Source organism: Ipomoea nil, unplaced genomic scaffold (assembly GCF_001879475.1).
Source record: "Ipomoea nil cultivar Tokyo-kokei standard unplaced genomic scaffold, Asagao_1.1 scaffold0322, whole genome shotgun sequence".
In the NCBI taxonomy this organism is placed as follows: Eukaryota; Viridiplantae; Streptophyta; class Magnoliopsida; order Solanales; family Convolvulaceae; genus Ipomoea; species Ipomoea nil.
Genome location: NW_017616750.1, coordinates 654777 through 667500, shown reverse-complemented (window position 1 = coordinate 667500; position 12724 = coordinate 654777). Strand labels below are relative to the sequence as shown.

General features: G+C 36.6%; 1 protein-coding gene across 1 annotated transcript in view; it reads left to right on the top strand.

The window, feature by feature from the left end:
• LOC109171579 (glycerol-3-phosphate 2-O-acyltransferase 4) overlaps nucleotides 1-5389 on the top strand; it is a 10766-nt gene extending 5377 nt beyond the window's left edge. The window contains exons 3-4 of the mRNA XM_019320631.1: nucleotides 1-558; nucleotides 4294-5389. The exon at nucleotides 1-558 is cut by the window's left edge and continues 305 nt beyond it. Of these exons, the coding sequence (XP_019176176.1) occupies nucleotides 1-558; nucleotides 4294-5178 (1443 nt within the window). The 3' untranslated portion in view covers nucleotides 5179-5389. The remainder of the gene's footprint in view (nucleotides 559-4293) is intronic.
• The last annotated feature ends 7335 nt before the right edge of the window (nucleotides 5390-12724 follow it).

Here is a 12724-nt window from a genome sequence, read left to right as displayed (position 1 = left end):
TCCATCGCGGCGGACCTAGACGGGACGCTCTTGATCGGCAGGTCATCCTTCCCGTACTTCATGCTGGTCGCGATCGAAGCCGGGAGCCTCCTCCGAGGGCTGGTCCTCCTCCTCAGTTTCCCCCTCATCGCCGTCGCCTACATTTTCTTCTCCGAAGCCCTAGCCATCCAAACGCTCATCTTCATCTCCTTCGCGGGGCTCAAAGTCCGCGACATCGAGCTGGCGTCGCGGGCCGTCCTCTCGCGATTCTACGCCGCCGACGTGCGGCGGGAGAGCTTCGAGGTGTTCGATAAGTGCGAGCGGAAAGTGGTGGTGACGGCGAACCCGACCATCATGGTTGAGCCGTTCGTGAAAGAGTTTTTGGGCGGCGATAAGGTTCTGGGAACCGAGATTGAGGTTAACCCCAAGACCAAAAAAGCTACCGGATTCGTGACGAAGCCAGGGGTTTTGGTCGGAAAATGGAAAAAGCTGTCCATCTTGAAGGAGTTTGGCGATGAAAAACCTGATATTGGGATCGGCGACAGAGAATCTGATCACGATTTCATGTCCATTTGCAAGGTATCACTCTCATCTCTTTCTCTTTTTCTTTATTAATTTGCCCTTTTTGTATTGAATCACACAATTCATATACTTCTCATTTAAGCTCCTTAAGAGAAGTAGTAAGTTTGAAACCGGTAATAGTACAAGTATAACATGGTGGTGGTGTGATTCAGCCTAACGAATTTATCCATCCTTAACTAAACGTCAAAGGTTCGATCTAGTTGAGCATATAATATATATAAACATAAATGTGCAATCCAACTATCAACTTAGACTTTTAGTTGAGATGGAGCACATGCTTCAATTATTCTTATTACCCTCTAAAATAGAATCTTATTTTTTTTCCCATTTTATTACCACCATGTGTATGTGTTTGTACATAAAATTTGAATCTAACTTTTCATGGCGAGTTTAATTTTTAATTAGGACCCACCCCACCCCATACTGATCATCCATTGCCACCCAGAAAAATCCGATCGAGTGCATATCTGCTGCGAAAATTGCAATTCTCATCCCAAGTAGAAATAAATTTTAGTTTAGTTGAGTTTACATGGATTATAGATTATTTTTGACACCGACCGGCCCTCCTACCATCATTATTCATTAGCAATAAAACCCAACTCCCAATGTCAAGAATACGTTACAGTCAAGTCAAAATAAAATCGCTAGTCAAAAAGTATTCTTAGTGTCATCATTTCCCTATCTTATTTGATTTGCGGGTTAATTATTACAAAAAAATAACGTTTATCCTGTACATATTTTTAAATAGTGATGATAGATTTCTCAGTCTTTCAAAAAAATAAAAAATAAAATTGCTAACCATACGTAATTAAAGGGTGGTTTTAGTAAATGAAAAGAAAAGGTTTTCGAGTGCACTAATGTAGTTAACCAAACCCTAGCTACTTTCGTGAGTATATATATTATCCATGAATTGAACTTATCACCTTCTTCTTTCTACTAAAGAATAGACAATGATATATTATTGCACGGGGAAATATGACTTATATTACTACATCCAATATATCTAATTTATGATGTGGTTGCGTGAATATATATATATATATATATCATGAACACAAATTAAAATGTACGTTCCAATTAAGCTAGCTAACTTAATTGGAGTAACATGATATCATTAATACTATATATTATAATAACATTATAAGATTGCTTGAAAGGTTAATCAATATAATCTAGAAAGGCAGTCCGTACTTTCTAATGTGTTACGTCGATTGATATTTGATTTTAGAGGTCGACTGTTTTTTTATTTTTTATTTTTTAATTCTTTGGATCCGTTTGACTATCTTGTTTTATTATTATTTTTTTGAGTGACGAGAGAAATCCATAATCATTTACTCGAGAATGTGCATTGCGTAAATCATGCGTTGTGATCGTAGCCGGTAAATGATCACAAGGAAGTAAATCAGCTTAAATCAGCTTAGGTTGCCGACTCAAACCAAGAGAGCTGAGATTTGAACTCGTGACCTTATAATTACAAACTTATCGTGGCTTAGGTTATATATCTCATATTTTCTCCCAAAAGGTTGAATTTTCAACCCCAATGGCTCCCACACCCCGGCCCAACAGATCATTTGGAAGGATATAAATCACAGTGGCTTAATACATGACCAAATGTCGGTGCGCACAAGGAATTTGCCTACTTTGGACATAATCCCTACACTGTCGCCGCCAAATTTTAACATTTACTTCTTCTCCCAAATGCTGTCTATTGAACTATTGAGCTAAGCTCGTGCGTGATATATATCCCATATTTTGTGAAGGGTGTAAGGGGGTTGTGAGTTGTAAGTTGTTTGGAGGCAATTTAATGTTGGTAGTTGAGGTGAGGCTAAACATGTGAAAGTTAAAGCAATTTTCAGAATAGGATTTATTCTTGGGTCCATTGGCATTTACCACCCCCACCTGCCAATCGCCACAATCCAGCTGGATATTAATTATTTTGAATCGTCGCATGCATTTATCATAGGTTATTAAGATTGTATTTTATTTGTTTTTTTAGTCCAACCAATTATTTATACAATTGGAAGATAGAAATACTACATAGTACATACATACTCCAACTACTTTTGAATACTAGTAATAACTCCCTATAGAGTCGGTGGGTGTGGGTTGTCTACTTGTTACCTACTTCTATCCAAATTTTATGTGTCATTATTATCATATAAAGTTATTTAAGATTGTACGTACTTTGCTCTATCGGATTCCTTATTGACTAATTAGAAGAAGGGGTTAGATGGGAAATTGGGAATGCATATACTCCCAACTACTTTTGAATACTAATAACTCCTTATAGAATTGGTAGATTGTCTAATGTTTTTATTAATTTAATAATAACTTTTCACTTTTAGTCCCGGCTATTACGACATTATCATATTGGCAAAAGTTTGTGTGAGACCGTCTCACGGATGACATCCGTGAGACGGGTAGGATTAATATGAAATGTAATACTTATACTAGCAAATGTAGTACTAAATCATGAATAAAATATCTATTACTTATATGAGAAAATGTAATACTTTCGAAGAAAAAAGTAATACTTTTATATCAAAATATAAAAGTATTACATTTTTCCTCAAAAGTATTATGTTTTTCCTTATAAGTAACAAATATTTTATTTCTGATTTAGTATTACATTTGATAGTATAAGTATTACATTGACATATTGACTCAATTCGTCTCACGAATAAGAATTCGTGAGACGGTCTCACACAAATGTGAAAGTCTTCAGCTTTTAATTCAATCATGTATATTTAGTTTTACAACTTTGCTAACATTATTATATTTGGTCAAATGTTATAATTGTCACTCAATTGACTTTAGATTTTGGGATAATAATATAATAATTTCATAATTTTAACCTTTTATTGTTACTTAAAAATTCTCGTAAATGATATAATAATCGATATGACGGGTAAAACTATTATTTAAAAAAAAAACTATAAAAATATTGTTTACTATATTATTTTTTAACGCTTTTGTAATAAGGAGTTGAGACTAAGATTGTAAAATTATTGAATTCTCTTTAAAAAAATAACATTAATTAAAAAAAAAATTATAATATAAGATCAAATGTGAGAATAATATAATAGTTGTGTGACTAAAAGTGAGATTTACCATTCATTAAACATTTTTTGGGTATACGTAAATAGGTTTGGAATTGAACCTATAAAGTATGTACTAGTGTACTACTTAATTATAGTTACATACCAGAAAAATCAAATTTACTAACAAAAATATCTATAAGTAAATCAATGAAACTGTATGTATTTTGTAATGATGTCACTAAATTTTTTGTATTTTTTTATTTGAAATATTCATGGTTCTTTACAAGTTAATATTTGTTCTATAACTTTATTTTGAGATACTCATGATTCTTTATCTTTGATCATGGTACATGGTAATTGGTGTTCTATAAATTTATTTATTTATTTATCTTGTGTTACATGTTTATATATAGTCCAAATAATGTTTAGTAAAAATTAAAAGGTATGAAAATTTATTGAAAATGAATTTGAGAAAAAATATTCTATCGAATACAATGGTGAGGTAGATTTAGTCTCTCAATTACTTGTTTATAATTTTTCTTTTTCTTTTTTTTTTTGGTGAGTTGTTTATAGGGTTTTTAATGAAACCTAAAGTAAAGATTAAATTCGTGACTTAGGGACTAAATTAAAGTGTGATTTAAAAAAAAAAAAAATTAAAAGCAAGTATATATTATTGTTGTGGTGCATGCAGGAAGGATATATGGTGCATCCTAGCAAATCAGCAACGCCGGTGGCGCTTGATCGATTGAAAAGCCGATTGATTTTCCATGACGGGCGGATGGTGCAGCGCCCCGACCCACTCAACGCCCTCATCACCTACCTCTGGCTGCCCTTCGGCTTCGCCTTAGCCGTTTTCCGCGTCTACTTCAATCTCCCCCTCCCGGAGCGCATCGTCCGCTACACATACCCCATGCTCGGAATCAACCTGGTGATCAAGGGCCCCAGGCCTCCGCCACCGTCCTCCGGCCGCCAAGGCAACCTCTACGTCTGCAACCACCGCACCGCCTTAGACCCCATCGTCATCGCCATCGCCCTGGGCCGCAAAGTCTCCTGCGTCACCTACAGCGTCAGCAAGCTCTCCCGCTTCCTCTCCCCCATCCCCGCCGTCGCCCTCACCCGCGACCGCCAGCGAGACGCGGATATGATCAAGTCCCTCCTGGAGAAGGGCGACCTGGTGGTCTGCCCCGAGGGGACCACCTGCCGGGAGCCCTTCCTCCTCCGCTTCAGCGCCCTGTTCGCGGAGCTCAGCGATCGGATCGTCCCCGTGGCGGTGAACTGCAAGCAGGGCATGTTCCACGGGACGACGGTCCGCGGGGTCAAGTTCTGGGACCCGTATTTCTTCTTCATGAACCCCAGGCCCGGCTACGAGGTCACGTTTCTGGAGGCGTTGCCGGAGGAAATGACGGTGAAGGCCGGTGGGAAATCCTCCATTGAAGTGGCGAATCATGTGCAGAAGGTGTTGGGCGGCGTTCTTGGATTCGAGTGCACTCAGTTGACTAGGAAAGACAAGTATATGTTGCTTGGTGGGAATGATGGAAAGGTGGAGTCCATGTATGGGGGTGCTAAGAAGAATTAATTAATGGCTCATCGATCATCAATATAATTATTAATGCAGTGTATGCAATGGGTTTGAGAATTAAGACCTATTTTTACTTTTGATCATATTATATTTCATTTGAGGTAAAAGAGATCAAAATTAAATGTTGCTATCTTGAATAGCTAGCCAGACTTGGGTATTCCTCTAATTAGAAATATTATTTCAATATGAAAGTGATTTAATTTTTTCTTGCGATCCATATTCTTTTGGCTATAATATAATGTTGCACAATTGTTATACCCTCCACCAGGGTGCACATAGCAATGTGCACACCGCACCTCTCAAAACGACGTCGTTTTGTATTCCGTTATAAAATTCTGTGCATTCTGTTATACAATTCTGTACATTCAAAATATGGAATTTTTATTCTTTTAAAAAAGATTATGTGTATTCAGTTATAAAATTCTGTGTTTTCAGGTATAAAATTCTGTGCATTCTATTATATAATTCTGTACATTCGAAACATGGAAATTTTCAGTTATAAAATTCTGTGTTTTCAGGTATAAAATTATGTGCATTCTAGCTATTATATAATTCTGTACATTCGAAACATGAAATTTTTAGTTATAAAATTCTGTGTTTTCAGGTATAAAATTCTGTGTTTTCAGGTATAAAATTCTGTATATTCTATTATACAATTCTGTACATTCGAAACATGAATTTTTTTTTAAGGAGTTAACAGCAGACACGCGAAAAGGGTCCAAAACAACGTCGTTTTGAGCTAGTGCGCACAATGCATTTTGCGCCCTGGTGCACGGTATAATTTGCCAATGTTGCAACAGTTGGCTCGTTTACTGGAAAATGTTTTATGTTTTATGTTTTTAGTACTAATTATGCCAACTTTGATTGGGATGAGGTTCGAACCTAAGACCTTTATTTTTTTTTATTGAAATCAATGAGTAAATTAACGGTGAACTAACAGAAATTAACGAAAAAGATAATATTTAACGGAAAAGTTAACGGATAATCATATTCATTATGGATAAATTAGGAAATCTTAAGGAAAAATTAAAATCTGATCAATATGAGCCATTCATTTGATTTAAAAATTTGACCGCCATTTTTTCTATCCATTATATGCCTAACTCTCTTGGGCTCTTATTAGTATAGTAGATATATTTGGTTTAAATAGTATAAATATAATTTTTACAACCAAATTTATATTTGTATATAACATAGCTAAAGTTATATCCGAACCAATAACTTATTAAGTTCACCTAAAATTTAATTTAGATAATATTAATATTTTTTTAGCTAATATTTAAAATATTTTTGGACATGTATATAAATATATACTTTTTACTTTGAATTCTAATATATATATATAGTAATATATGTGAAATTTTAATATCCGATATCCAGACCAAACTTGTATTACGATATAACATAACTAAAAATATCTAAACCAATAAGCAATTGAATTCAATCAAAATATAGTATAGAGTAATTTTTAATTTTGATCATGTAAATAAGAGTAAATACCCAAAATGTCCCTCGACTATAGCTAAATTCACAAATTAGTCCTCGACTTTTAATTTCAACCAATTAAGTCCTTAACTTTCTAATTTTAACACAATTTTGTCCTCTGTTAGGGTGACCGTTTAAATGACCGTGAAACCCAAGGATAGAGTTGTAATTTCACATGGTTCTTGCATTCTCCCTTCACCTTGCTTTCGGCGCTTCCCTCAATCGTTTCTCCTTCATCTCCAAGCTATTCTTCTGGGAACACCATTGTTAAATCCGCAATCCATTTCGGTATATACTACTGGAAGCTCTCTTTCTGCGCCTCTACTTCCTCCAGAAAATCTTCCCACCGTGAACCCTCCGGGCAATTCTAGATGGTTAAGCCGATTGCTTCTTTTTCATTTCGTGAGTGGTTGGAATGTTCGGAATTCTGATCGTCAGTAGACTCTGCGGGCAACTCGTGGTGGCCGGAGCCCCGACCCTTCTCCATCATCGTAATACAGCTTCCGCTTCCACTTCCACCTCGGGCATCGTAGCCAGATGAGCCACTGGGAAGGCCAAACCTAGGTCCAGAACCGAAACCGAGGAACCACCGCCAAACCCTCTGAAGCTAGATCCGAACCCACCACCGGTTCCGGATTCAAAACCCGATGCACCACTACCGAGATCTGGGGTGAAACCCCCAGCCGCCCAAATCGCCACCAAGAAAACCCTGCCCTCAGCCGAACCCAGATCCTCCTCCACCACCGAAGTAGGGAGGAACCCCATATTTGCAGTGAAAGAAAGTTTTCTGATTATCATCAACACCTTTCTTCTCCCATCCTTCACTACGCGGACTAGCATTTGCGGCACAAACAAGGGCTCCGACAAGGATTAACAGGAGAACTTTAGTCGCCATTTTCAGTGACGACTTCTTGAAATTGAAATGATTTGGGATGAGAATATTGCATCATTGGCTATTTACAGTGACGACTTCTTGAAATTGAAATGAATTGACCATTTGTAGTGACGACTTCTCATGAATTGACCAATTTAGGAAGGAATCATAACCCAGATTAGGAAGAAGCTAGTGCTGCGCTGAAGAAAATGAAGATAAAAACGACTAGGTGAAGGGAGAACACAAGGAGCAAGTGAAATTACATCTCTATCCTTAGATTTCACGGACACTAAACGGTGAGACTAACATAGGATGAAATTGGGTCAAAATTAGAAAGTTAAGGACTTAATTGGATGAAATTAATAGTCGATGACCAATTTGTGAATTTAGCTATAGTCGAGGGACTATTTTGGGTATTTACTCTTTGTCTAACTTTAAGAATAAACAATTAAGTTATGTTTAAATAACTAATGCAATTAGAAAAGATAGAATATTGTGATAAGTAATAGATGATTGATAATTCTGTTTTCTACTTTTCTATTTAGAAAATAGTTTTTTAATAGTTTTTCAGTTTTCTAGTAAACTGAAAAATTGTTTCCTATTTTAAAAATTGAAAATTGTGCTAGTAAATAGGGGTGTGCATACCCGACCAACACGACAGGTCAGGCCGGACTGAATCGAACCGCTATCCGAAGCCCTTGAATCGAACTACCGACTATTGTCTTTATTTAAACGGTTTAATACATTTGGGTAAGGTACATGGATTCCCCACCCGAACCGGACGAATATTCGATGAAGGCCTACGGTTACGAATGCTATGTACTAAACAACGTCGTGTTTATTGTTTATATATTTCCACGCTTCTACGTTATGCCCTTTGGGTTTCTAATTTCACTGATTCACTCCGAGACTGCATAGTCTCTCACTCTCTCTCAGTTTTCGCCCTAGGGTTTCTCAGATCTCACTTCTCAGTTCTCAATTCTCCCATTCTCCGACTTTGATATTCTCTGAGTTCTGAGTTCTCTCAAGTCTCAATCTCTGAGACTCCGATAGTCCGATAGAGTGATAGACTGTGGTATGGTGGAAGCCCTTTCTCTGATTCTCTCTTGAGTTCTCTCTGTCAATCCGTCGCTGAGTTTTGAGTTCTCAAAATCTTTGAGACTCCGATAGTCCTGTGGTCTGGTGGAAGCCCTTTCTCAGATTCTCTCTTCGATATTCTCTAAGTCTCTGTGTTCTCACAAACATGTTCAGCCGTTCTGGCGTTCTCTTTGAGTGTCTTCATCTCTTGACTCTTAAGTAGTTGAGTCTCTTCCAGACTCTCTATGGTGGAAACCCGAAGCCCTTGTTGAGTTGTCGATTGCACTGGTGGACGCCTGGACGGTGGTCTCAAACTGGTGGTGACTGGTGGCTGACTCACTGCTATTGACTGTTGATTGCAGATTTCTTGAAGGAGTTGAACTGTTGAATGCCATTGTCCTCCAGGGAAATTGTGTGAGAAAAGAAGTAAATCGACAACCATAGTTATTTTAATTTTTGATTTATTCATTATATTGTGATATAATCTGAGTTGTGAACTTGTGATATATTATGATTATTGAGTTGTGATATTTTCTGAGTTTTGATATATTCTGATTTCTGAGATGTTATTATTATTATTTTATTTTTGTGAGTAGAAGTAGTTATAGTGTAATACTGAAAATATGATTTATTTACTTGTATACTTGTATACACTATGAGTCTGTGAAATTATGAAAAAGTGAAAATCTTAAATCTGAAAAATCTTTTGGTGAAAGCACTGAATGATGATATCTGTTGTCTTTCTTGTTTATGGATTGAGGACCCTTAATGTAATGTTTAGAGGATATATGGCCTCTGAAATGTGGAAGTTGAATAGTGATTTCATGCTATGTGCCTATGTGTTGTCCTGTGATAGTGTGATTCATGTCTATATGATGAACATTTGGAGACATTTCAAGTCTTTGATGAATGCTTGATGGAATTGTGTTGCACTGCTTAGTGCTACACTATTAAATGTTAATATGTGTATGTAAACTGTCTGAGATTCTGTATTATGCTTCCTATCTCCTACTATGTGCACTGATAATGTTTCCAATTTTTTAGATGGAAAACATCAGTATGCCTAGTACTGGCAATGAACCTACCAATTCTTCATCTCATGGACCAACAGTGGTGGAAACCCAAATTGTTGACAAAAGTACTCAACATAATGTGTTGCCTACTGCAAAGTAAAGGAAACAGGTTGATGCTAGATCCAGAGTTTGGGATCATTTTCAAAGGATTTCTGATAGTAATGGTGTTAATATACAGGCAAAGTGTTCTATTGTGCAAAGTTGTATCAATGTGAATAAAAAAACATGGTACTTCATCCTTAAGGAACCACATGCTTAGTTGTATGAAAATCCTCACTCTAAAGATACTAGGCAGTCCATTCTGACATTTCAAGGTGTTGCTAGCACTGATGCATCTGAACCAACTGTGGGAGAATTGGGGACATGGGTATTTAATCAGGAATCTATTAGGGGAACCTTGGTAGAAATGATTATAATTGATGAACTTCCCTTTATATTTGTGGAGGGACAAGGGTTTAATAGGTTCACTGTAGTGGTTTGTCCTAGGTTTAAAATTTCATCTAGGTGGACAGTCAGTAGGTACATCCATGTCATTATTGAAGAAGAAAAACTTAAGTTAAAGTGCTTATTTAGGGGAAACACTCAAAGAGTCAATATTACAACTGACTCTTGGAAATCTATTCAAAGGATTAACTACATGGTAGTCACTGCACATTTTATAGATGAATAGTAGAAACTTCATAAAAAATTATATCTTTTGTCCTTGTAACATCACACAAGGGTGAGTATATTGCAAAAGCACTTGAAACTTGTTTGCTAGAGTGGGGGCTTAGGAATGTGCTTATTGTGACAGTAGATAATGCTTCATCAAATGGTACTGCTCTTGGTTTTTTTTTTTTTTTTTTTTTTTTTTTTTTTTTTTTTTTTTTTTTTTTTTTTAAGAAAGTGTTGTCTTGGGGATCATCTAACTTGAATTGTAAGTATATTCACATGAGATGCATTGCCCATATTCTGAACTTGGTTGTGCAAGATGGGCTGAAAGAATGTGATACTGCTGTACAGAGGGTTAGGGAGGTTGTTAGATATGTCAGAAACTCACCTCAGATCAAGAAATTTAGGAATTTGTCAGACTTCCTTGTGACTAGATGATGTGCCAACAAGGTGGAATTCCACATATTTGATGTTACAGTCTGCTATGATATACCAGAAAGTGTTTGAAGCTTATGAAGAGAGTGATAATTCTTTTAAATTCGATTTGGGTGATTCTATTCCTAATTTTCTCGATTGGGAGTCTGTGAACAGCTTGGTAAAATTGTTGAAATGTTTCTATGATATGAATATCGGAATTTTAGGGTCCTTATATGTGACATCTAACACATTTTTCTCTGAAATATCTTATATGTATTGTATCTTGAATGGAATGGTGGAAGAAGATGAGGCTGTGAAACTAATGGGGGTTAACATGAAAACAAAATTTGAAAATATTGGGGTGATATAGATAAAATGAATTATATGATTTTCTTTGGAAACATTTTAGACCCCAGGGACAAGTTAGAATATATGCCAACTTAGATAAATCATATGTATGGTGAGGTAAAATGAAAAGCTTAGCTTAAGAAAGTGTTGGCTGCTTTGAATGAGTTCTTTGATGATTATGCTGTCAGTTATAGTCCTACGTTTGTCCCAACTACTGGTTCTGGTTCTGTTAGTCCTTCTATTCAAACTGTTCAATCTACATCTGCCCTAGTTGGGAGGCCACAACATCTGTTGAAGTCCCAAATTAAGAAACAGAGAATGGAAAGTGGTGGGAGGAAAAAAACTGAGTTGGAACATTACTTGATTGAGGCAATAGTTGAAGAGGAAAATTCATTTGATATACTGAGATGGTGGAAGGTTAATTCTAAGAGATTTCCTATCCTTTCTAAGCTTCCTAGAGATGTCTTAGCTATACCAATCTCAACTGTTGCCTTAGAGTCTGCCTTTAGTACATTTGGGAGGGTTTTAGATCATTTTAGGAGTTCTTTAATTCCTAAAATTGTAGAAGCCTTGGTTTGTACTCAGGATTGGCTTAGGCGGCCAAATACCCCCATATCAATTGAGGAAAATCTAGAAGAATTAGAAAGATTTGAGAAAGGTAAATGATTCTCAATATTCTATAATTTAATAATTCAATCTTTCAATTTAAATTTTTTAATTAACTTAATTATTGGATTTATTGCATAATTTAATGTTGATGGTGGGAGTACATCTGGTGGGAGGACTGGTGGTTCTACACTTCCAACAATTCTAGTAATTTTATTCTCTAATCTCTATACTTTATATGATATTGTTAGTAGGTTGTTAGGGAATGTCTATCAGCTACTCATTTTGAAATTCAAACGAGTGGGTAAGTCTTACTATTAGTATGTATATATAGGCTCCTTTGTACAACTTATCATTCATCAGCTTTTAGTATAAACACTTCAGTATATACATTCTACATGGTATCAGAGTGAGACTGGGGTATGTGAGTAGTGGGCTTAGGTCGGAGTGAAGAGGCGACGTTGTCGGAAGAAGTGGAGCAGCCACCGGAGTTCTCACACGCCTCCACGCGCCGCCTCAGTTCAAGGATTCCTACGCCACGTGCCGACGCGTGTGCACTGTTCCGGCGTCTTCTCCGGTCGAGGCTGGTACCGGCGGGCTCGTCTCTGTAAGCTCAATAGGTCTGGAGTGGTGGTATAGCCAGGTATTGAGAAGTTTTGTTCGACTGTGTTTTCTTTACCGCTGCGAGAGGGTTTAGCTACTGACAAGGAGGTTGAAATTGGTTGAGAAGTTTTCTTTCCAGGTATGTCTTTCTTTGTTTATTATGGTAGAAGGTATGACCATTACTATGGTGTCAACTCCATCTAAATTGATTGATGTGGTGTTGGCACCTAATGGGTCTAATTTCGGAGAGTGAAAATTTTTAGTTGAAATTAACTTGGGAGGTATGGGTAAAGATGGACATTTAATTGAAACAGGTCCGATAGACCCTACTAAAGCCCAAGATTGAAAGAAAGACGATAAAGCCCTATTATCGCGTATAATAAATTGCATTGATAGGAAAATAATTCTA